The sequence below is a fragment of the Sminthopsis crassicaudata genome, chromosome 1 (assembly GCF_048593235.1).
Source record: "Sminthopsis crassicaudata isolate SCR6 chromosome 1, ASM4859323v1, whole genome shotgun sequence".
Classification (NCBI taxonomy): domain Eukaryota; kingdom Metazoa; phylum Chordata; class Mammalia; order Dasyuromorphia; family Dasyuridae; genus Sminthopsis; species Sminthopsis crassicaudata.
Genome location: NC_133617.1, coordinates 225098174 through 225123053, shown reverse-complemented (window position 1 = coordinate 225123053; position 24880 = coordinate 225098174). Strand labels below are relative to the sequence as shown.

General features: G+C 35.1%; 1 protein-coding gene across 4 annotated transcripts in view; it reads left to right on the top strand.

The window, feature by feature from the left end:
- The window catches only part of ARHGAP28 (Rho GTPase activating protein 28), a 188870-nt gene that overhangs the window by 132120 nt on the left and 31870 nt on the right, over window positions 1-24880 (top strand). For all 4 annotated transcript variants that reach the window (XM_074275301.1, XM_074275324.1, XM_074275311.1 and 1 more), the window contains exons 4-8: window positions 10527-10614; window positions 12471-12625; window positions 17268-17433; window positions 17536-17627; window positions 22239-22316. In XM_074275301.1, coding sequence (XP_074131402.1) covers window positions 10527-10614; window positions 12471-12625; window positions 17268-17433; window positions 17536-17627; window positions 22239-22316 — 579 coding nt within the window. The remainder of the gene's footprint in view (window positions 1-10526; window positions 10615-12470; window positions 12626-17267; window positions 17434-17535; window positions 17628-22238; window positions 22317-24880) is intronic.

Here is a 24880-nt window from a genome sequence, read left to right as displayed (position 1 = left end):
AATATGGAATGTATAAAATTGGAGAAGATGGTTTTTATAATCTCCCATAACGGACATTTTTAAATTCTTTGAGTCAGAATAGTATGAGAAGAGGTTGGAAAAGTAGGGTGATAAATATACTGTGCACTACTTTATGTCACACTAAGAGGTTTGAACTTGTGGCAGTAAGCAAAACAAAGACATTTAAGAGACTGGACTACAGGTGTAATGTGATGAGATCTTTATATAAGGAAGACAAATATGGCAATGGTTTGTAGGATGGACTGAAATGGGAATGGAGTAGAAGTAAGAAAATATATTAGGATGAGACTGTGGTAGCAGTACTAAATGTAATACTATATTATAAAGCAGCAATAATCATAACCATTTGATATTGGCTAAGAAATAGAGTGGGGGATTAGTAATAAATTAGATATGCACAACACAATAATCAAGGCCTATAGCAATCTAGTATTTGATAAATCCCCAACTCCAGCTTCTGGAATAAGAACTCACAATTTGACAAAAATTGCTGAGAAAACTGGAAAATAATGTGTCAGAAACTTGACATGGACCTACATCTCACACCCCATACCAAAAGGTCAAAATGAGTACAAATTCAGAGAACAAGGGATAATTTACCTATCAGATCTTTGGAGATGGTAGATATTTATGACCAAAGCAGAACTAGAAAACATTATGAAAGGCAAAACAGACAACTTTGATTACATTAAATTAAAAAGGTTTTACACAAACAAAGCCACAGGAACAAGATTAAAAAAGAAGTACAAAGCTGGGAAAAAATCTTTACAGCCAGTATTCCTGATAAAGGTCTCATTTCTAAAATTACTGGAAAATTTATAAGAATATAAGTCATTCTTCAATTGATAAGTGGCCAAAGGATATGAACAGACAATTTTCAAATGATGAAATTAAAAGCCATCTATAATCATATGAAAAAAATGCTCTAACTCACTATTGATTAGAGAAATGAAAGTTAAAACAACTCTGAGGTGCCAGCGTACACCTCTCAGATTGGCTAACACAGGAAAAGATAATGATAAATATTGGAGGGGATGTGGAAAAACTGGAACACTGATGCATTGTTGGTGGAATTGTGAAATGATCCAACCATTCTGGAGAACAATCTGGAACCATGCCCAAAGGGTTATAAAACTGCATATGCTTTGACCCAGCAGAGTCATTATTGGGTCCGTATCTCAAGGAAATCATAAAGAAGGGAAAAGGACCCACATGTGCAAAAATGTTTTTAGTAGTTCTTTTTGTGGTAGCAAAGAATTGGAAAATGAGTAGATCTGCCCATCAATTGGGGATGGCTGAACAAGTTGTGGTATATGAAGGTAATGGAATATTATTGTTCTATAAAAAATGATGAACAAACTGATTTTAGAAAGGCCTGGAAAGATTTATATGAACTGATGCTGAGGAAAACAAGCAGAACAGGAATACATTGTACACAACAATAACAAGAATGTGTGATTCTTCTCAGAGGTTCAGTGATCCAAAGTAATCCCATCTGCATCTAGAAAAAGATCTAAGGACACTGAATGCAAATCAACACATGCTATATTCCTTTCTTTTTTTCTGTTTTTTTTTTTTTTAATCTCTCATAGTTTTTTCCTTTTGCTCTGATTTTTCTCTCCCAGCATGATTCATAAAGCAATGTGTATTAGAAGTAAATAAACTAACAAAAAAACAAAACAAAACAAAAAAAAAACAACAAAAAAAAGGATGAGACTGTGGCAGCTAGATGACACAGTAAATAGAACACCAGGCTTGCAATCAGAGTTCAAACCCAGTGTTAGATATTTCCTAGCTGTGTGACCCTAAGCAAGTCACTTAACCTTGTTTTCCTCAGTTTTCTCATCTGTAAAAAGGAGCTGAAGGAGGAAATGGCAAACTACTCTAGTACTTTTGCCAAAATCTCAAAATTGGATTATGGAGAATCAGACAGGAGTGAAAAACTTCTGAACAGTTGCATCTAAGTCAAGATCTCTTAAACTTTTATCACTCACAACCCCTTTTTTGCCTGAGAATTTTTCACATATCCCCAATTGATATGTCTATAAAATAGGTATACAACTCATTTACTGATAATAAAACATAATTTTGTGATATTCCTGCCCTTCTTTCAGTTACACAGTTTAAGAAACTTTGGGCTAAGTAAGTGGTGATGAGGACCTTTTTAAGGAAATAGCTGTGGGAATAGAAAGACATTGCCTTGTTAAATCAAGACCTTAATCCATTTATCAGCATTCTTTGAGCTTATACATTCTAGCTAGAAATTTACCAGACTGTACTATCATTCATCCCAGATCTTTTTATTTTGTACACAGAGATGTTGTAAAAGTCCTTATTGAATGCCTTGCTGAATTCCTGATAAACCATCCCTACAGCATTCCTGGGACCTTTAGAAAACTCATGAAAAAGTAAATGATGTCATATGTAATCTCCTAGTCAGTTTCCCTGCTAACAATCTTTCCCCTACAGTTTCTCCTTTTTATTTTACAGCAAGAAGAGCACTCTCTTTGAATTTATAGTGAATTGCTTTGTCCTAAACCCTGTCCCCTCCCCAGGCTCAAATTCTTTCCTGGTTCTTTTTATCTTGACTTAATCTAGTACCTTGCAAAGATCTAACCAGAATTTAGCATTCTTAGCTGCAGGAATGGCTCTTACAAAGAGGAGAAATTGCCTTCTTTTTCATAGATATGCAGCATTTCCCCTTTTTTTTTAATGTTTCTTTATTTCATTTGGTTCTGCTGTAGCTCTTAAAGAAAACAGATACCAGAAGAGGAGAAAAACAAAACAAAACAAAACCCACTTCATTAAAGAAAAAAAAAATGGTACCCTCCATACAAAAAGACAGCTTTTCAGTGCCATTGCGTAAAAGGAAAACCTGTTTTCTAAATACATTTGAATCCTGCTGGCTCAGTCCCTCTTATAATAGTTCCCAGCTGTTTACAACAGTTTTATCTTCCAGGAACAATGGCAAGAACGCATTCTGCTTAACCACCCTCAAACCTAATTTCTACTGCCTGCAATTCTTCTAGAGAATGTGTGCTGTTGGTGGGCAGAGGAGGTGGGGGGGGCAGTGGGAAGAGAAGTATTCTGGGGTTTAATGTGAAGTTCTGAGAGCCTGGATGCATTTACATATCCCAGCAACAGCTGAATCCCAATCTCTTTTCCTTTCTTCTATACTTGTTTCCTTGGTTCTCTGTAGTAACTATTAAGATGTTGACAAATTGGTTCTTTTCACTGGCTCTGAGGTCCATGACTTGTCTAAATGGAAAAAGACTTTGGGGAACATGGTTATCTCCTCTGCATTATCTTTCTGCTATTCATATTTCCTCTTCTAATGAGAGTTCCTCTGTGCTGTAAGTCACCGAATACTGCTGCTATTTTCATCTTTAATAATCCATAACTGGAAAATAAAATTCCAGATGCAAATACATTTACCAGGCACCCTGGTAAATATTTCTTAGCCATATTGTGAAAGATTTTGTTTTCTTTAAGGTAAAGAAAAAAAGTTAATATTAAAATGAAATACCTTGTGGTTGTGGCAACCACATATTGTTTCAGTTCAACCAGAATCATTCTTTCCAAGCTGCATAAAAAATTAAGTATTACATTGTCTACTCATGGCTTTTCATAGCAGCATTATATGCTATTGATAGAAAAACAGGAAATAGCTTAAATGTCCAATAGGAAATTGGTTAAATAGAAGGCATTGTGGTATAAGCAGAGTCAGTCTCACAGTTGAGAAGACTTCAGTTCAAGTCTATGTAACTCTAGGCAAGTCATTATAAGTTACAAAAACATGTCAGTCCATATAGGTAAAAGGAACTGTTCCATCAGGAATTCCTTACACTATTGAAATCAGAGGTGTAGCCAAAAGAAAATCAATCATTAAGTATTTATTAAGGGACTAATGTGTTAGGTGTTGGGCATTCAGAAGCAAAAGCAAAATAACCCTTCCTCTCAAAGTACCCATATTTTATTGGGTGAGACTTCAATGAAATACAAAGCAAATACATGGCAACCTGGGGCAGGGCAGGGTGGAGCTAGTGGAGGAGGCTGGAGATTGTGAGGAGCTTTAAATGCCAAATCTGAGAACTTCCATTTAATCCTCAAAGTAATAGGCAACCATGGGAAATTTTTGTATAAGAGAGTAACAAGAATAGACCTGCCTAAGGGAACCACTTTGGTGGCTGACTGGAGGATGCATTGGTATAGAGAAGTAATGAAGACCTAGAAACCAATTAGGAAGCAGCGAGGGCCTGAAATAGGTCGGCTAGGTATATGAGAGGAGAAGCAAGCGTCACATGTAAGATAAAAATTGATGTGGGAGTAGAAACAACAAGGTATATAACATAATAAAATATTAATGTAATTAAGATGGACCCAGTATGGGAAATACTGTACAAAGAAGTCTCAAAATCCCTTGTAAAATAATTTTTAAAGTTATAAAATAAAAATCTTTATGAGATAATAAGAAACAGAACCAGAAAATGGAATATTCATTGCTTTCATATTAAAGGAAAAGTTAATGAAAATGTATGGATGAAGAATTTTGATGAGTACTTATAAGTGACTGAAAAATGATTATGATACTTTAGGCCTGGAAATGAACTAATTTAATGGTAAATAGTTACATTACCTCGATTAAATAAGCTTAGTTGGCAATGACAAACTTTAAGTGAAATATTTGTGATTATAATTATTTTTAAAAATATTTTTTAATTAGCTCCTGACCTTTATTTCAAAGAGAACTTGAGAAGTTAATTCTGACATCTACCTGTTTTAGGGTTTGGCAATGGATGTGAGAGCTAGGTGATACAGAAGATAAATAGACCTGGAATGGGGAAAATGCATCTTCGTGAGTTCAAATGTGACCTCAGATACTTATTAGTTACATGACCCTTACATTTTCTGACCTCAGTTTTTTCATCTACAAAATGAGCTGGAGAAGAAATGGAAAGCCACTCCAGTATCTTGCCATATATGACTACTACATATGCTATATAATCACATTAACCATGCACAAAATTTTGTTCAAGATTAATTTGATTTATGTAGAATAGTATTTACAGCAATAAACAGGAGTCATCTATTACACATGTACCACAACTTCGAAATGTCAGACCTTCAGCTCCCAAAGAACCCACAAAAAAATTGCTGCTTATTTTGAAGGGCTTCTGTGTATGTACCAATCTCTCTACTGCCCCTGAGTATTGCCAGAGTACAATAATCTTTCATGGAAATTTTGCATATTGTGCTATGAGGAAAAAAGTTCAAGAGCCAATCCTATATCATACTTTCTTTGACTTTCTCTTCATAGCATTCACTTGGACATATTCATCCATCTCAACTGGAAAAACCATGAGGCTGATCAGGCTTTAAGAGAAAATATGGTGTCTGATTGACACATAGTAGGCATTTAATCATCTGTTTATTCATTGAAGTCTAACAAGAAGTAGGATCATCATTGCAGTTCCTCAAAGAAACATCCCGTTCTCGAAGTAAAACCAGTCACTTCCCATGAGGCTGCTTGTTTTTAAACCCTTTGGTTTTCTGCTGTTTGAAGTGTCTCTATTTTTTTTTTTTTTTTTTAAAGAATGGTACCTGGAGAAGTAACTTGTTTCCACCCTTGTGTCCAGTCTCTCTGAATGGTCTACCCCTCTTTCTCTCCTTTAGGCCCTAGTCAACGTACCAAGGTGATCTTAGTCAAATGTAATTTATGTTACTCCCTTTCAGTTCTAACCTTTCTCTGTTAGATACAAATTGGATTTTTTCCTCAGCATGAAGCAATTTCAAGGTCACTGGAACTAAAGCTAACGGAGAGAAAATTAATTTCCATTTTCCTTTGCCTATTAACAACTCCTGCATTTAAATCTATATTATCCCTTTGTTCAAAATATGTTAAAGACATTAACGCATTACTTTTCACAACCACACAATTTCTTTGTCATCCAGGTCTAAACCTTCCCTCTTTGATTCCTGTCTATCCTTTATCTCAGATATTAAGCCAGTTATCAAACATTATCAATTTTCTTTGATGTTTCTTCTACATCCTTCTTTCCTTTTCCATTCCCATTGTGACACCTTAGTTCAAGCCCTCATCACTTTGTGTGCCTATAATAATTTATATATGTGAATTGCAATTTCAGCTTTCCTGATTGTAGCCTTTCCTTACCATCTCCTTTTCTTTACTAGAGAATATTCTTTTAAAATTACTTCCTTCTCGCTTCAGAAATATCTAATAGCTTCCTATTGCTGATTCTAGCAAGTCTAAATTATCCTACTTGCCAAAATCCCTCCACAATTGCTCCAGCTCTATCTATTCCACTTAATTTTATACTATTCCCCACAAACTAGCTTCAATCCAAGAGTCTGTCCTTAGCCAGTAAGGTCTCTTCCAATTCTTATGTTTTGTGCCTGTGCCATTGTCCATGTTCTATCTTTTGACTAAGAAGGCCTTCTTCCATCTCCTGATTATACAAATTCTATCCCTTCCTCATCAAAGTTCCATTTCATTTAGAAAGTTATAATTCCTTACTCTATCCCTTATCAATTATCCTGTCCTCCAAACTTATCAAGCCAAATACTTATATAGTGCCTCTTGGTGTTTAATTACACAATACCTTATACCTGTTCCACAAATGATTGTTTTGTCTTCCCAGTGAGATTTTAAGTCTCTTTCAAAAATATATACAATATTTATAATTGTGAAATAGAAGAAAATTGAACCTCTATTATTATAATGACCAAAGTTAGCTCCAAAGTTGGATACTTATTTTTCTTTTCAGAAATGAAAGACATACACTATCAGACTAAGTTGGTGTATTCTCTCTCTCTCTCTCTCTCTCTCTCTCTCTCTCTCTCTCTGTCTCTCTCTCTCTTTCTCTCTCTCTCTTTCTCTCTCTCTCTCTCTCTCTCTCTCTCTCTCTCTCTCTCTCTCTGTCTCTCTCTCTCTCTCTCTGTCTCTCTCTCTCTCTCTCTCTCTCTCTCTCTCTCTCTCCTCCACCCCCCCTCTCTCTCTCTCTCTCTCTCTCTCTCTCTCTCTCTCTCTCTCCTCCACCCCCCCCCTCTCTCTCTCTCTCTCTCTCTCTCTCTCTTCCCCCCCTCTCTCTCCCTCCCCTCTCTCCCTCTCTCCCTCTCTCCCTCTCTCCCTCTTTCCCTCTCTCCCTCTCTCTCCCTCTTCCCTGTACTTCCTTTTCTTTCCCCTCCCTGAGATTTCACTAGTATTCCCAAAGAGGGAACTCCCTCCACCAATGCAGATCAGCATATTATCTGAATCAAAAGCTGTAGCATCCCACAAGGAGATTACATTCTCAGGGATTTAAGATGTGCCCAGATAAGTAATAGAAAAATACGAAGTATTTTCAATAACTAGAGAGCATCAACATCTGGAGAAATCAGAAAAGTCTTACACAGGAGGTTACATCTCATTTATGCTTTGAAGAAAAATAAGGATTTCTGAAAACTTCAAAGGAAAAGAGGAGTAGGAGGAGATTGTATTCCAGACATGGGAGTAAAAGATCTGTGCAAAAAGAGAAAGTTGAAATGTCATGTATGCAAAACAGTTAGTTTGACTACAATAGTGAGATTATGGGAAGGAAAGAAATGTGAAATTAAAGAAGAAATATAGTTTAGGGAGCCAGATGTTGGAGGCTTTAAATTTCAGGCTGAAGAGTTAAAAAAATTTATCTTCATAGCAATAAGGAGTCCCTGAAAAATTTTAAGTTAGGAAGAATTATAGACAAATTTGTTTTTCAGAAATAAAACTTTGGTAGCTATGTGGAAAATAAGAGGAGAAATCGGAAGAAAGGGCAGCAATAGGAAGCTGTTGTGGTAATCTAGCCAAGAGGTGATGGGATACTTTTATAAGAGAAAGAGTTTACAAAACTTTTCAATTGATCAGATAGGGATGGGTGAGAGAGAAGGAAGATTGGAGAATGCCTGTAAGGTTTTGAACCTTATTAATTGGGAGAATGGTGGTGTTCTCAAGAAAATAGAGAGGCTTGGAAGAGAGACAGATTAGAAGGGGAATATCAGTTGTACTTTGAAAGTACAAGATTTCTTATAAAATCTTTCTTTATATTTGTCATATATCCATTTTGAGCTTTCCTTGGTAGATGGGATACAATATCAGTCTAAATTCAGTTTCTTCCATGCTCCTTTCCAGTTTTCCCAATAATTTTTATGGATATAGAAATAATTTGGATATTAATATGGATATAGAAATCCATATTATAGATCCAATATATGGATATATGAATAAAGAAATAGAAACAAGAGATAGAGAGCAAGGTTAGGTTTAAAATGGATGATTCCAATTACATTAAATCCATTTTAAACCTAACCTTGCTCTCTATCTCTTGTTTCTATTTCTTTATTCATATATCCAGAAATAAGACTTTTTTTTAAATGAAGGCAATGGATAAGAACTATCTTTGAGTACAATGGAGTAGAAAATGAGCTTCAGAACCATATATGTTGACAGAGAAAGCATCAGGCTATGGTGGGCAATAAAGACTATGTAGCCTCACACTTCTGGGTCTATATATAATGTAGAAAGGGCTGTTGTCTAAATAGGTGCCTTTGTAGCCATATTTATACATGTCCTTCATGAACTGTTCCAGGGGGGTCATTTTAAAATATGAAGAATAATGTGTATCTATGCTTACATAGAATATATTTGTATGTACACATTGGTTATTAGTGTCCATTATCATCCAATCATTAGGATGCTGTGTCAAGACTACAATTTCACACACTTAACTTCCATATATTATTTCAAACTTATCCAGCTCCCTCTGAGATCTTAAAGACTAAAGCAATTCTGAAAATAAAAGTGCTTAACTCCTTCATTAGTCATTACCTTACTATGGTTTGCAAGGAGTTCAGTATTAAAACTGGAATTTAATATAATATAACTTTGTGTTAATTTTAGTAGAAAAACTAGGCCCCCACTTTGGTGAGAGTTTGTAAAGCAAGACAAAGTATACGGTGGTCCAGGATAAAGATAATAAAAGTAGCTGGACCTGGAATAGAGTAGACCTGCATTGGAATCCTATCTTAGATTTAGATTCATCCTACATTTATAACTGAGTGGCCCTTTTTGAATTTCGATTTCTTCATCTGCTTAATGATCACTGATGTCCCTTCCATCTTTCAATTGTTACACGGTTTGGTATGAAAATGAGAATACATTTTTTATTGATTCCTTTATTTCAAAGAACCAAATGTGTAAAAGTATATTGAACATTCGTTGATAGCTGGAAATGAGAATGATTTTGATCAACACCTGGTCCTCTTCTGGGAGCCACATGTGAACGAAACCATTTGCCAGTAATAAGGGAATTATTCATTAGAATTAACAACATGCTGCAAAGAGTGCTCATTTGTTGCATAAATAAAGCAGGACTGAAATGATGGATAGACCTTTAGTATGTTTATATTTATAGAATTGTAATTATGGTTTAGAGAAGGGAAGGCAGAGAAAAGAATTAGGATCTAAGAAGTTGACTTAGATCACCTCTTAGATTATTGGAAGAAAGCCTAATAAAGTGTGACACATGCATGAGATAACAGTATTATGTCACTATGAGAAATGATGGAGGAGATGACTTCAGGGGACATTGGGTAGTATAAACTGATGCAAAGTGGGGAGCAGAGCCAGGAAAGCAGGTTGTACAAGGACAGCGACATTGCAAAGACAAACAGTTTTAAAACATTTCAGAACACCAATCAATGAAGTTATGAGCTGTGACTCCAGAGGGCTTCTGGGGAAGAATATTACTTTCTGACAGAGAGATGAAGGAAATAAGGATAGAAAAATCTTACATTTTTGGCAGGTCCACTGTGCGGATTTATTTTTCTTAATTTAGTTATTACAAGTCCTTTTTTTTCTGTCTTTTTCTCATTTTTTAATTGGGTGATGAAGGAAAAAAAGTAGTAGATTAAGCAATAAAAGTGTCTCCCTAAAGAGGGCCATTATAATATTTCTTAAATGAGCAGAAGGAAATTCAGAAGGAGATACTGATTGGCTGCACAGTTTTTAAAGTAACACGCATGTGTGTGTGTGTGTGTGTGTGTGTGTGTGTGTGTGTGTGTATGAGCAATTGTATAGGTATATATCTATGCATATATAAGACATATATATATATATATATTTTTAAAAACACATCATCTAGGTAATATTAACATTTATATAGATTCTAAAATTTGCAAAGTGCTTTCCAATTCTTTTCTTATTTGGGCCTCATAGTAATCCTGAAACGCCCTTTTACAGAAAAGTAAACTGAGAAAGCAGTAAGCATCTGAAATGGGATTTGAATACAGGTCTTTTTTATTCCAATGTAGCATGCTATATCCATTGCATCATGTTGAAAAGCATAGTTTCATATAGAATCTTCCTGTTGTGTTCTGCTGTGTGCATTATAATGCCTCTTTTTGTGTTTAAGTTTAGAATTTCAAGAAAAAATTAAACAAAATGTGTTTCTCCCCCCCCCTTCTTTTTATAGCCTTCATTTGAACCTGTTCCAGTATCTCTTGTTCCTGCAAATGGTGTACAGGTGCCAGGAAAGAAGACAGTTTGGCAAGCAGTTAATTGTGAGTAAGCTGCAATATAATCAGACTTCACTTTACCTCTCTCTTCATCTTTTTTTGTGAGGGAAGAGATCATACTACATTCATATAAAAACTGTAATGATTGCAACAGTTCCTAAAATAATCCACATGTGAATATATATTAAAAATATATTATCTTTTTGTTTACCATTTATCCTATGCTTAGAAATAAAAGAAATTGGGACCAATAAGGTTTTTTGTCTCTTATCAAGCATGTGACAGATTTCTTTGATTTAGGAATTGTTCTTCTGAATCTGCTTAAAAGTCAAAAGTAATCTGGCAAAATAGGCATGAAATATGGATTACTAAGTCAATTATATATCAAGTAATAAAGTTGATACAAGGATAGATTTTTGTGGTAGGTTTCCTCTGCAATTATTAAGGAGATGGTTCTCATAAGGAATATGATCTTTTTGACCTCTGTTAGCACCCCTAAGCAAATTACTCTCTATATATGTGCTATATAAGGGCTACCATTTTATTGCTAAGTCCTAGAAGATGTTGGAAAAGGAATCTTCCAGAAGTTATTACATTTTTCCCCTTTGTTGCCATGCTGTTAGCAAATTTAGATCATGCTGCAAAAAAGGCATGTGACTATATCCATTGATGTGGGGCACCCATTTTATTTGTGTTCTCTTCCAGTGCCTGATTCTTAGAAAGTTCACAGAATTTCAAAGTTGGAAGAGGCCTTAGAGGCCATTCAGTCTAATCCACACCTTCACAAGAATCCACTCTATCATGTATTTGACAAGTAGCCATTATATCACCATCAGTAAGAGGGAATCCCACTTTGGAATAGTAACAGTTGTTAGGGAATTACTTCTTACATCCAACTTCAAACTAGATCTGCCTCTCTTCACTTTCCACTCATTCATTTCTACTAGTTCTGCCCTCCAGAATCAAACAGAAGAAAATAATACATATATTGCACTTTACAAATCTTAAAGTGCCCTTTAAATGCTAGCTATCATTATCACTACTTCTAATAATAATTTCACATCAAATTCAATTCACTTATTCCCTATTTATTTAAATGAATTAATTTTAATATATAAAGTAATCGACATTTTCAGTCAGTCCCTCTTAAGTTTTCATAAGGATTCTTTAATCTTTCATGCTCATTCACAATTCCTCTTATGATGGAAGGTAGTGTATCATAGATATGTGTAGTAATCTGTAGGTATGTAAGCATTATTATTGATCCTTCCTCCTCTACCTAGGAGAAATACCATTGCTAATGCTTTGCCACAGGTGTGCCATATATTCTGTGTTTCTTGTTCAAGCAAAACATTTCTAATAGATGGCTAGATCCAGGAATTCACTGACCTCTGCTTTGAACATCAAGGTAGGACCAGGGAATGGATAGCCGCCTTGTCACAGAAGGTATTTTTACTTCCTTACTGAGAGACTAATAATATGATAAATATTACCTTTGCTATTATTTTTGTTGCCCTTTGATGCCAAAAAGAACATCTATGATTCTTTTCTTTATAACCAACTATGTCATAGCCATCCTTATCCCACTCCTCCTTATGCTAATTTTTCATCCTCTGGATGGAATCAAAATGGGCCATTTGTCTAAGCAGTAGTGACAAGATTGACTTCATGTTCCAGATTGGGCAATACCAAATTATTGCTCAACTGAAATCCTTTTGATCGAATCTGATGGCCCTGCGTTCATGGGAGCTGTGACCACTTATCTGGCTCGGTGGGTAGGTGGAATGCTTTTATACAGTATTGAGGGTACAGGAAATGTTATTGTTTTACAAATGGCTCATGCTGTGTCACATGCCCTTTGACTCATGATATGTCCACATGTTCTTTGTTCACATTTTCAGCCAACAGTTGTCTTGATTGTGGATTAGATAAAGACACTCCATCAGTAGCAGAAGAATTATCCTTTGAGGTCTCTTTCTCAGAGTCCATCACAGAGATTCCCAAAGAAAAAGGTCTTAAATCACAAAGGTTTAAAAAAGAAGATTCTTCTTTAACTGTAAGTAGCACCTCTCATGTTTGTGCTATTATCCATTCTCTGTATATCCCTCTTTGCTCATTCATGTTCCTCATTTGTAAAATAATGATGTTGGACTACATGGCTTTTCGAGTCTCTTCTTTCTATGATTCTAATTTCCTGCTGGATTCCCTATAGGGCAAAGAGCAGGATATTTGGTGTATTGAGTGTGTGTGTGTGTGTGTTTAAGAATTTTTTATTCTGAGAAGGTCTGCCTTGTTTAGCTTTTCCATTTTCTTGCCTTTTCCTGGAATATATGAACCATAGTCTTTTTTTGTAATGTAAACAGGAATAATGCTCTGATTAGGGCAGTAAACAGTTCAATGCTCTCATAGAAAAACAAGCTTGGCCTCCCTTGAGGCTAGTTAAAACAAGAGGAAATAGAAATGATATATTACTGTAATACTATTCAGTTTCCATCTATCCAGTAACTCCAGGTATACAGAATATTGTCAAGGACCAGGAAGTAAACTAAATATAAAAGAAGAGATTTGCCCAAAATCTTTGTCCTAAGGCTTATAAACATCATCTATGAAAGAGCCTCTCAAAACCCTACCTCAGAACTTAATTATTTCATATACAGTATTTTTTTTTCCTTTTCATTATTTTCCCCCAATTATGTGTAAAAGGAACCAAACAAAACCAATTTTTTAAAATTTGGAGTTCCAAATTCTTTTCATCCCTCTCCTTGAGATGGCAAACTATTTGATATAGTTTATACCCTATTCATGCAGTTCTAACAAACTAGTTTGATTCTGAATAAAATACATGACATCATTTACTCTTTCTAGGATGGATACTCAGACTCTGCCTTGGGACATTAAAATTTAGAGGGGAGAAATTTTAAATAATCATTTTAAATCACTGGGCAACTTGAAAATTTTTATTTCAACAGAACTTTTACTTTAGCAACAACAACAAAAAGTAGTTATTAAGAATAACTAATTAAATTAGGAAGAGATTATTCAGGGCAGTTCTTTTCCTTAGTAACCACCAAGTACTAGCCCTATCCTGGGTATCATTTCCCCTCAGAAGTAGAGTCACAGTATTAATTTCACTCTCACTTCCTCCCAAGGGGCCCATTTCTTAATGTTTCTCCTATTCTCTCCCATGATACTCCTGAGCTGTTATTCATAATCTCGTTGAAATGAACATATTCCTCCAGCTACATATACAACTTTTTCATATCTCATTTTTTATAATTCATGTTCTATTTTTCAACAGTTTTCAATAAAAAGGATAGTGAACACATGTTAAGTTCTTACTAAGTGCTAATGATACCTTTTCAGGATTCACTTTTGCAGTGCCAACGTCAAAAGAGACAGCCTGAGTGGTCACTGAATTCCTTATCCAAGCATTTGCAATTATGGGTGTGCCACAAGAAATAAAAACAGATAATGGACCTGCATATTCTTCTAAACATTTTGCACACTTTTGTGTGCAGTGTAAGATTTTACACACCACTGGAATACCTTTTAATCCTCAAAGTCAGGCAATAGTAGAGAGAAGAAACAGAGACATTAAGACACTCCTCCAAAAACAAAAGAAAGGAGGAGCCACAAAGAAAGGAACCCTAGAGAACTTCTAAATTTAGTTCTCTATACCATTAATTTTCTCCTTTAGAGGAGATCATAAGATGATGTGCTACAGTGGGAACAAATACTTTTTACACCCAGACTATAATGAACATGGAAAGACAGGGTCCCTCTTGGCAAAGGACTTCTAGAGAAATTTGTCGATGTTTCCAATGTGGAAAAATTGGACATCTAAGAGCTCAGTGTAGATATGGAGATAGAGTGAGAAGACAGGGTGGGAGAACAAGACCTAAAACCCCGCGTCCAAAATGCAACAGAGGACTCCATTGGGCATCAGAGTGTAGACTAATTCAGTGAAACAGGATGAGGGGCCCAGGTCCAGGGCCCCAGGCAAAAAAGACTTGGGGCATGATGGCAGCTGACATTACACCCAAAGAGCCTTTAGAAGGTCAGGACTCTGATTTGATCAACCAGCAGAAAAGCAATCACATGGAAGAAAGGGATTACCTGATCAGTCAGCCAAAAGGCAATCAGATTGCAAAAATGGATTACACTTGGGGAGAATACAGGCCTTTTAAACCGACAGGGCTGTGTCCAGTGCAAACAACTCCAATGTAATTGCCAGATGATGAGAAGAGATTTAGAAAGTGGTAAATAGAAGGAAATTAGATAGGTTAACTGCCTGGGAGAGAGGGTTTGCTTGTATTTTAACAGACAGAAGGAAAAAGATAAAGAAGGAAACAGATGGCAACAAGCACCTGGAGAGAGATAGAAAAAGAGAAAAACCTCAAAACAAAGGAGAAGATCTAAGAAACATCTCACACTGAAAGAGCATGGCTAATAAGAAGACTGTTAAACAACTTTAAAACCAGCAGGAATCATTGGATTTCCTAACACAAGATGAGACTAATGGACAATAGACTTATGGACATTTATAAATTCTCAATTTATTTGTTACATACTTCTAGCATGTATTATGTTACTATGTTACTATGTGTAATCTATGCAATTATGTGTAATGCCTCCCATATTGATGGATTTATGTTTCAAGGTCATGACCACCCTATGTTCTAAATCAAAAGAAAGGGGGAGATGTTAGGTTCTTACTAAGTGCTAATGAGATAATGAGATATTAGGTTCTTACTAAGTGCTAAGTTGGTACTTAACAATTCTCTAGTTCTGGCCTTTAAGGGGAGTTTTACCCCTTTGAACTTCTGGGGAAGAGCTTAATATTTAAAAGGAGTAAGTTCATTGGTAGAAGTAATCTTCCCAGAAGCCCTTGCATTATCCCAAGCCCATTCTCTGGGAGGATAAAAGAGGGCGGCACTATTGTTAAGTACCGACTTAGCACTTAGTAAGAACCTATCATCTCATTATCTCATTAGCACTTAGTAAGAACCTAACAAACACATAGGAAGTTTATATAAAAACATTTTGGAAAATCTCCATTGGTTCTGTTCATATTTTATTATTATCAATGTCCATCAGTGCCCCTCATTTTTTCCCTATGACTAGCCCAAGTCCATTTTCAATTTACATGTGTTACCATATTTATATGAAGTTCATTCCTGTTGATAATGCTATAGCTTACTTGCATCCATGAAAGCAGCTAGGTAGTATAGACAACAGAACATAAGATTTAGAACCACAGAAGACCTGAGTTCAAATTCTGCCACAGAGCAAATTACTTAATGTATGTTTGCCTTGGTTTCCTGATCTGTAAAATAATATTAATGCTAGCACTTATTTCCTTAGGTTGTTGTGAGAATCAAATGAGATAATATTTGAGGAGCAGTTTGCAAACCTAAAGTGCCATATAAATGCTAATTATTATTATTTATTATTAGTATCTCCTGTTTGTTGTGGTGGTGATTGTTGAATCATTTTTCAGTTGTGTCCAACACTTCATGACCCCATGTGGGGTTTCCTTGGCAAAGATATAGGAGTTGTTTGCCATTTCCTTCTCTAGTTCATTTTACAGATGAGGAAACTGAATCAAACATGGTTAAGTGACTTAGCCAGCTAGTAAGTGTCTTAAGGCTGAATTTGAAGTCAGAAAGATGAATCTTTCTAACTCAAGGCCCAGAAGTCTATCCATTACACCACTCATCTGCCCCTTTATTTCTTTTTTTTTTTTTTCCCCCTGAGGCTGGGGTTAAGTGACTTGCCCAGGGTCACACAGCTAGGAAGTGTTAAGTGTCTGAAATCAGATTTGAACTGGGGTCCTCCTGAATTCAAGGCTGGTGCTCTATCCACTGCGCCACCTAGCTACCCCATGCCCCTTTATTTCTTAGAGAACAATGTAAAATATTGCAATTAAATCCAGAAAACTTGGTGCTTCTAAATAAACATAAAGATTATCTCCCAAAGATCTGTAGAACATGCTTATTTTGTGGAATGAAATGCCATCCAGAATTTTTGTGAGCAAAATCACCTTTGCTATTTTAATACAGTTTTAGGAGACTGAGGGGCTGTGAACTGAAGAGACAAATTATTTTATTTACAGTATGGAGAGAATGTACTCTCTGTACCTCTTGTTACTGTGATTAGTTGTGCTAACATTTCTACTGGGCTTTCAAGGATGCCAAGAGGCAGGATTACTGCTGATATATATTTTTATCTATATTTTGATAGCCATAGAAACTGTCATTTAATGTGGCCTGAGTAGGGAGTGTTCTATTCATCATGTTCTGATTAAAGTGAACAAGTTAGAAAAGTATTTTTAGGGGCTAGAAGGGTAAAGTGCTAGGAGAAATAAGCGAATAGCATCTATAGTATTTGCTTTTAGGTCTCTGATTTCAGCTCATAAATGTGCTTAGATGCCTATATATCAGTTCAAGTGGATGTGCTACCTCCTCCGTACTATCATTCAATACACCTACCAGAATAGAAAACCACATGAAGGTAACAAATCAGATTCAGCCTGACCTTTATCAGAATTGTAGGAGCTGAACTAGCTTCGGGGTTTTTTGTTCCTAGAAAAACATGTTCAAAAGTGTTGTGCAAAATCAGAGCAGCCTTTGCCAAAATCCCCCAATCTCTTCTTTCCTTTCAAGAAGGTTTCCATTTTTTCCAACATGCATTTGCAGAAATTCATTGTTCGAAAAAGCAGATTTGGTTTAACTGAAGTAGGAGATCTGTCTGTTGAAGACATGAAGAAGATTCGCTATCTCTCTCTCATCGAATTGACAGCCTTTTATGATGCTCTGGGAATTGATCTGAAGAGGGACCGAACAGATAAAGTGAAAGGACGAGGTAATCTGAGCATTGGGACCCAATGATTCAAAAACAGTGGGGTAACTGCAGTGAAGTATTGCTTAACTGATTCTTTCCTTCATTTCTTCTTTAACTTTGAAGAAAATGGACTTTTTGGTGTCCCACTTACTGTTCTGTTGGAAAACGATCAAAAGAAGTTCCCTGGAATTAAAGTTCCTCTTATCTTCCAAAAAGTGAGTAGAATGAAAATCCATAACATCAGTAGGACTTGAGACTATATGTTTGGTACTTATTAAGCCCATTGTTGAATTTTTACTTAAGTTTTTAGGTATCATATGCTTGATACTCTTTAAACCTATCATTAAATATTATTTAGGTTTTAGATTGTATATGTTTGCTTTTCATTAAACCCACTATTAAGTTATTTCTCAGATTTTTAGAAGACAGTCAACTAGTATAGTAGAACACTGGGTTTGTAATCAAGAAGACTTAAGTTTAAATTCAGTTTCTAGCACTTACTAGAACAAGTTACTTAATCTCTGCCTCAGTTTCCTCACCTGTAAAATGGGGATACAATAGCATCTACCACCCTGGTTGTGAAGATCACATAAGTTAATAATTGTAAAGTCCTTTAGCACAGTGCTTGGATCCTAGAATATCAATAAATATATAAATAATTACTATTATATTTTAGTAGTTATTAAAAACTATTATTAAATTATTACTAAAGTTTAATAATGCAAATATCTTCATTTATAGCTATGGCCAAAAATTGATAAATATATTACTATTTTTTAATCTTATTGCACACCCTTCTTACATTCCTACAATCCTCTTGTAGGATTACAAGGAATTAGATTAAATGATCTAATTTTGTTCAATAATTCAACAAATATTTGTTAAATGCTGGCATAGTAGTAACCCAGGTACTGGAGATATGAACCTGTCACAAATCTGTTTTTGAATGGTTTATAATTTAATAAGGGGAAGTATAAAAAAACAAATAACTGTGATACAAGAAGAATAAGATATGGATAAGGGAAAAACTCAAGAGTCCCAAAGAATTGTAGGAAATTTCAGAGGGGAGAGATGGTGATGGAGTAAGGAGAGTACAAGAGGAATGGTATGACCAAAGGCATGGAGGCAAGAATTAGGGATAGAGAATAAGTCTACTTTGTTTCTGACTGGAATGTAGAATCAACTGCAAGAGAATAAGATGTTCTAAAGTTGGATCTAGATTGTAGAGGTCTTGAATGCCAGAATTGTTGAGTTTAAGAGTGACATGAATGTTGCAGTGTACTTGAGTAATAGCATGGAGGATGAATTAGGGAACTCATAGAATAGAAGTAGGATGAACAGTTTGAAGCCTGTCACTACCTATGATTGTGGTCTGGTTGGAAAGAGATAGAGCTTAAGAAAAATATAAGGGAGCTTGTGCAATGGAAAGAGAATTGGATTTTTAGTTAAAACAGGGTTTGAATCTCAGCTCTGGCATTTCCTGCCTTTGTTATCTTAATTTTTCTCATTTGTCAAGGTGAGGATTGCATTATTGTTGTTCAGTTAGTTGTGACTGTTTCGGGTTTCCTTGGCAAAAGATTCTGCCATTTCCTTCTCTAGTTCATTTTACAGATAAGTGACAGGGTCATATAGTTAGGAACTGTCAGAAACTGGTTTTGAACTCATGAAGGTGATTCTTTCTCATTTCAACCCCAGTGCTCTATCTATGGTGCCATCTAGTTGCCATAGAAGGAATGAAAGGTTCTTTCCAGCTTTAACTTTACAATCCCATCAAATATGGTGATTCTTGTGGGAATAGAGAGGAGAGTATTCCTAAAAGAAATATTATAGAATTGGGAACAATAGAACTTAGAAAATGAATGGATATGTGAATGGAAGGGTCATATGACATGACACCAACACAACAAGGTTGGGAGCCTGGACAAATTATGTTACAAACAGAAAGAGAAAAGTCTGAGAGAAGGCTAGATTAGGGTGGAGAAGTTTGAGAGGTTGGAAGGGAAATATCTAGCAGGTAATTGCAAATATGGAGTTGGAGCTTTGAAGCAAAGTTGTGAGTGAAGATGTAGATTTGGGAATCACCTGTAATTGAGGATATAAGAGTGGATGATGTCGTTAAAGGAGATAGTATAGGAAGGGAAGATAAGAGAGCTTTGAATTGAATCTTTGGAAACCTTCTTGTTTAAGTGATAGAATGTTGGAGATGAGCTAGCTACAAAATCAGAAAAGAAATAATCAGAAAGGTAGGAGAATCTTGAAAGGGCAATGATGAAAGAATAGTGGAATTAAAGGAAAAAGGGATGGGCCACAGTGTCATGACATAAAAAAGTCAAGGATGGCAGACTTAAAAAAAAAAAGCATTAGTTTTGATGAGGAGAATATCTCTAGTGATACTCCAGGGAATTATTTCAGTAAGTCAGATTGAAATGGGTCAAGGAAGGCAAAAGGAAAGAGTTTACAGTGAAAAATTTGGAACCACATCAGAAGATAATTTGATAGCATGGGCACTCATGAGAAGGGATTCACTTAGGAAAAAAAGAGATATAGTAAAGACCTAGGCATATTTGCTGGTTGAGGGTAGAAAACGTAGGGGAGAAAGAGAGAATTAATTGAAAAGGTGGGATGAATGGTATCAGTAGAATGGTTCCGTTTAGCAAGGAAGAGGTTACTTCTTTCTCTTAGGTTCAGAGTAGAGAATAGGTGAGAATGTGAATAAGAGGGGAGAAGTGGAGCAGGGAAGTTGAGGAAACTCATTTAAAGGCAGAATAGTGTTATGGAAAGAGAATTGGAGGCAAAAGACATGAGATCAAATCCTTTTTCTTAACTACCTATGTGATTTTTACTAAATGACTTCACCTATCTTTTCTCATCTGTCAATGAGATGATTAGACTAAGTGATCTCAGAAGTTCATTCCAACTCCAAATTTATGTACCTAAGTCAAATAACCATATGCTGACTGTTCCTTAAAATTCAGTGATGCCAGATTTTTCTCTACACTTTTCTTTTGCATGAAAGGAGAAAGAATAATTTCATGAGTTGCTTACTTTATTTTTCCCCATAGTTTCTCCAAAATGTAATATATTTGTTGTATAATTTGGAACAAAAGACAATATATTTTTGTTACCAGAGGCATTTAGCTAGTTAATTATTTCCATATACAATTGTTTGTTAGATTAGCTTTTAAAAATAGTTTATCATTTTGAGACCTTACTTTTCAAATACTGATGAGTAAAAATAAATAACTGGTTATTTGGAGCTCTTTTTTCTTAGTGTAGATGTGAGTTTCCTAAAGAAATATTTTAAGGAAGCATTTTGCAAAACATTTTTATGTTATACAAATTGTAATTGTAGGCATCCTTATTACTTTTTAAATAAACAAAAGAAATTTTTTTTTTTAAATAACCTAGGAGATTTACATTTGATTTGCATTTTCATTGATTTGCATAACTGTGAATCTTTAGTGACATCCAGTGGCATAGTTAAAATGTTAAGGCAAAAATATATTTATAAATTCTAACATTTCTAAATTAAAATTAGTGCCTTTAAAATGCTGAATGAACTATTGTCATATAATAGTTAAGAACTAAAAATCTTTGCAAATTTCTTCTCTATCTTCCTTTATTTGCATACTGGCTCCCCAAATTGTCCCCTTCATAGCTGAATATCCAGCAACAACCTGAGCTTTTCCTCCTGAACCACTTTCATCGTACCAAATACTGAATACTCCTATTCATACACTATATAAAAGACAGTTCAAAGAAACTTTATATAATTCAAGTCTAAGAAACCACAGTATAATACTTTTAGTTGATAACACATTCTTCCAGCTTTCAGTACTTTTTTTTTGTTGCCAGATCTAGAGATGATTGTGTCTTTTATCTTCCTTCCTGCTGTGGACCTGTCTCCAGAAGGAGAGAGAGACTGGGGATAGAATTTATGCCATGACGGATATAGTGTAGGACCCTTGAGCTTTCTTGTTAGTTTATACTCTCGTTTGTGAAAACTGAATTATATAATTTTTAAAGACATTATCATGCAAGAATTATAATGGATCAGTGAGCACCATGAAGTTTGATACAACAAAGAAAAATAACAGCAAATACAAACAGCTCCCCCACCCCCCACCCCCTGCAGATATTTAAATATCTGATAAAAGTTTTATATATTAACTATTTTCTGGGCAGCTAAATGGTGTACTGGATAGAACATCAGCCTTAAGTGAGGAGGACCTGAATTCAAATTTGGCTTCAGAACTGTGACCATGTGCAAGTCACTTACTCCTGTTTGCCTCAATTTCCCCATCTGTGAAATGAATTACAGAAGGAAATGGCAAACTATTCTAGTATCTCTGCTGAGAAAACTCTAAATGAGATCACAGTTAGACACGATTGAAATAACTTTGAAAAAAAAACAGAATACAATGAATTAATAAATAGGCATGAGGAAGGAAATAAGTGAAGCATGCATAACCACTGACTATATTCTAGGCATTGTGTTAAGCACTTTACAAATTATTACCTCATTTGATCCTTACAAAAACCTTATAGTGATAATGATAGTAGGTGCTATCATTATTCCCATTTTGAGTTGAGAAAATTGAGAAAGACAGAGATTAACATGTTAACACAGTTAATTAGTATTGATGAGGATAGATTTGAACTCTGGTCTAGTGCCCTACTAATTATACCAGTTAGGAGCCTGAAAAATGTTTTGATGATTTTATTTGTATAAATTTAAAGAAAATTTAAGCGACTGTTATTTAGGCTTTTTTTTTTTTTTCAAATTAGATGAAAGACATGTTTTTAAATGTACCTTTATATTTTAGCTTTTGCAGAAACTTGAAGAAACAGGCTTGGAAACAGAAGGAATTCTTCGAGTCCCAGGATCTGCATCCAGAGTCAAGGTACCAAGCATTTCCTCTGTCCCTTACTTGGGTCATTTCTAGAGTTACCTGTTCATTTGAATTTGATAGATAAATTCAATGACATGGACAAAAACAATATGCTAAGACTTGGTATGATTCTTAATTCTTATAGTTTATAAATTTATAATTGTATTACTTGAATTATCTTATCTTATTCATCAAATCCAGTTCAGCTACTGTTCAGTCGTTTCAATTGAATCTCACTCTTCATGACTCTATGTAAGGTTTTCTTGGCAAAGATAATGGAGTGATTTGCCATTTCCTTCTCTGGTTCATTTTATAAATGAGGGAATTGAGGAAAACAGGCTAAGTGACTTGTCCAGCGTCACACATCTGGTATGTGTCTGAGGCCAGATAGAACTTGGAAAGATGAAATTTCCTGACTCCTATTCTGGGCACTCTATCCACTGTACCACCTAGCTGCCCCAATTCAACTGTTAAATTTTTTAAAAATGAAAATAGTATGCTTTAGTCTACATTCAGATTCCATAGTCCTTTCTCTGGATGTGAATATCATTTTCCATCATGAGTCCTTTGTAAATTGTCTTGGATCAGTGTGTGCTGAGATGAGCTAAGTCTATATTGGTTGACTATTAGATAATGTTGCGGTTACTGTGTATGCTGTTTTCCTGGTTCTCATGCAACAGTTTTAACCCCCCCCCCCAATTCTCAAAATGAAAAAATTGGGTAGTTTAGAGCAGAGTTACTACTTTATTTTTATTTGGTCCTGGTGAAACTAAAAAGGAAGATGTACCTATGAAAGAAAAGTTCTTCTCATTAAGTCTAGCTTTATGAAAATTGTCCTTTTAAAAATAGGATTCAAGATCCTTTAAAAAGGGATGAATAATTGATTAATGGCTGATAGAAGGTTACAAAAGACCAGTGGGAAGTGGGGAGTATATATCTGTTTGGTCCTAAAGCTAAGTACAGAGAATTTGTAGATATTAAAGGATATCCTTTCATCCATTCTGCAAGAATTTCTATTTGTAGGGGAAATAATAGGGCAGGTAGGTAGTCTGGAAAAAGTGAGTTCAAAAATAGCTTCAGATAACTACACTGTTGAATTAATAGATACTGTATGGCACGTGAAGATTTGCAAAACACATTATGTAGATTATGTCATATGATCTTCACAATAACTTTGTGAGGTGGGTGCTACTATTTTCCCCATTTTACAGATGAGGAAACTAAGCCTGAAATAGTTTAAATTAGGGTTCTTCACCTTTTGGGATTATGGATTCCTTTTGTAGACTAGTGAAGCCTATAGATTTTCTCAATATTTTTTTTTGGTTGTTTTTTTATAAATACAAAATGCCAAAGATCATCAAGGAAAATAATTATATTGATATAGTTATCAAAGGGGTTTTTGTTTTGTTCTGTTTTTAAAGATTATGGATTCAATGTCCCAGGTTAAGAATCCCTTGGTTGAATGATTTGTTTTAGAATTTTATAGTTTGTAAGTATGAGAAGCAGGTTTTGAACTTAGGGTCACTTTTACTCCAAACTCAGCCTTTTCTTCTCTGTGTCATTTACCTGCCCCTAACACCTGACCAGATACTCGTCTATGGGACATAGAACAAGAGGAGAAGTGGGTTTTAAACAATGGTAGAGAGGATACAATTTATAAAAGAAGGGAATGGAAGAAATGGTAGTGGAAGAAAAGTCCTCATAAATGTCAACTTTGTGAGGTATCCACTCTGAAGGTGTGCATATATGGAGAGTTAGACAGAAGAAAAATGAATTTGTGTCCTAAAGTCAAGTCTAGAAGTCCAAGTCTGTATAGTTTCTGTAAAGCATATGCATGAATCATGACTCTTGGCTACATATGTTCTTATAAAAAGTCTGAGGGAGAGCACTGGAAAGGGAGGAAGAAAGGGGAAAAAGGAATCAGTCCATAACAGGCACGTTCTAAATTTACAGATGAAAGATAATGCTTTTGAGTTCAATCTTGGTTTGTTTAAGTCTGTCTAATCAGGCAACCAATCAGAAGTGAAGGAAACAAGTTTCCTAAGTAGAACCAGATCCTATCTTTCCAAACCTTCATATATTATTGTGACATTTGGATTTGCAGACATTCTAACTGGTTCAGGTTGTGTGTGTGTGTGTGTGTGTGTGTGTGTGTGTGTGTGTGTGTGTGTGTATGCACACATACAAGCATGCATTTAAAAAAAAAATCCAAACATGTGGATATGATTAAAAGTCTCTTTTCTTTTTATAACCAAGTGTATAAGACATAATACAAGACATTTTGTATATGTATGTTATGGTACACTATAAACATTTCACGGACAATCATAACTTACTCATAAGCTTTTGTTTGAAAATGCTAATAAAAATTACTTTTAAGTGGGGTTAATGATTCTTCATCATCAGATTCTTTGTGGCTACTTTTACACAAGTATATTCCTATGCACTGTTGTCAACATGAAAATGACCGTGGAAATATAATCTTTCTTTACGAATAGATTTAATAACTTTCAAAATCTTTATTTCATCCATCTTATTCAAAAGAGAATGCAATCTGGGTATTCCAATCATTTGGG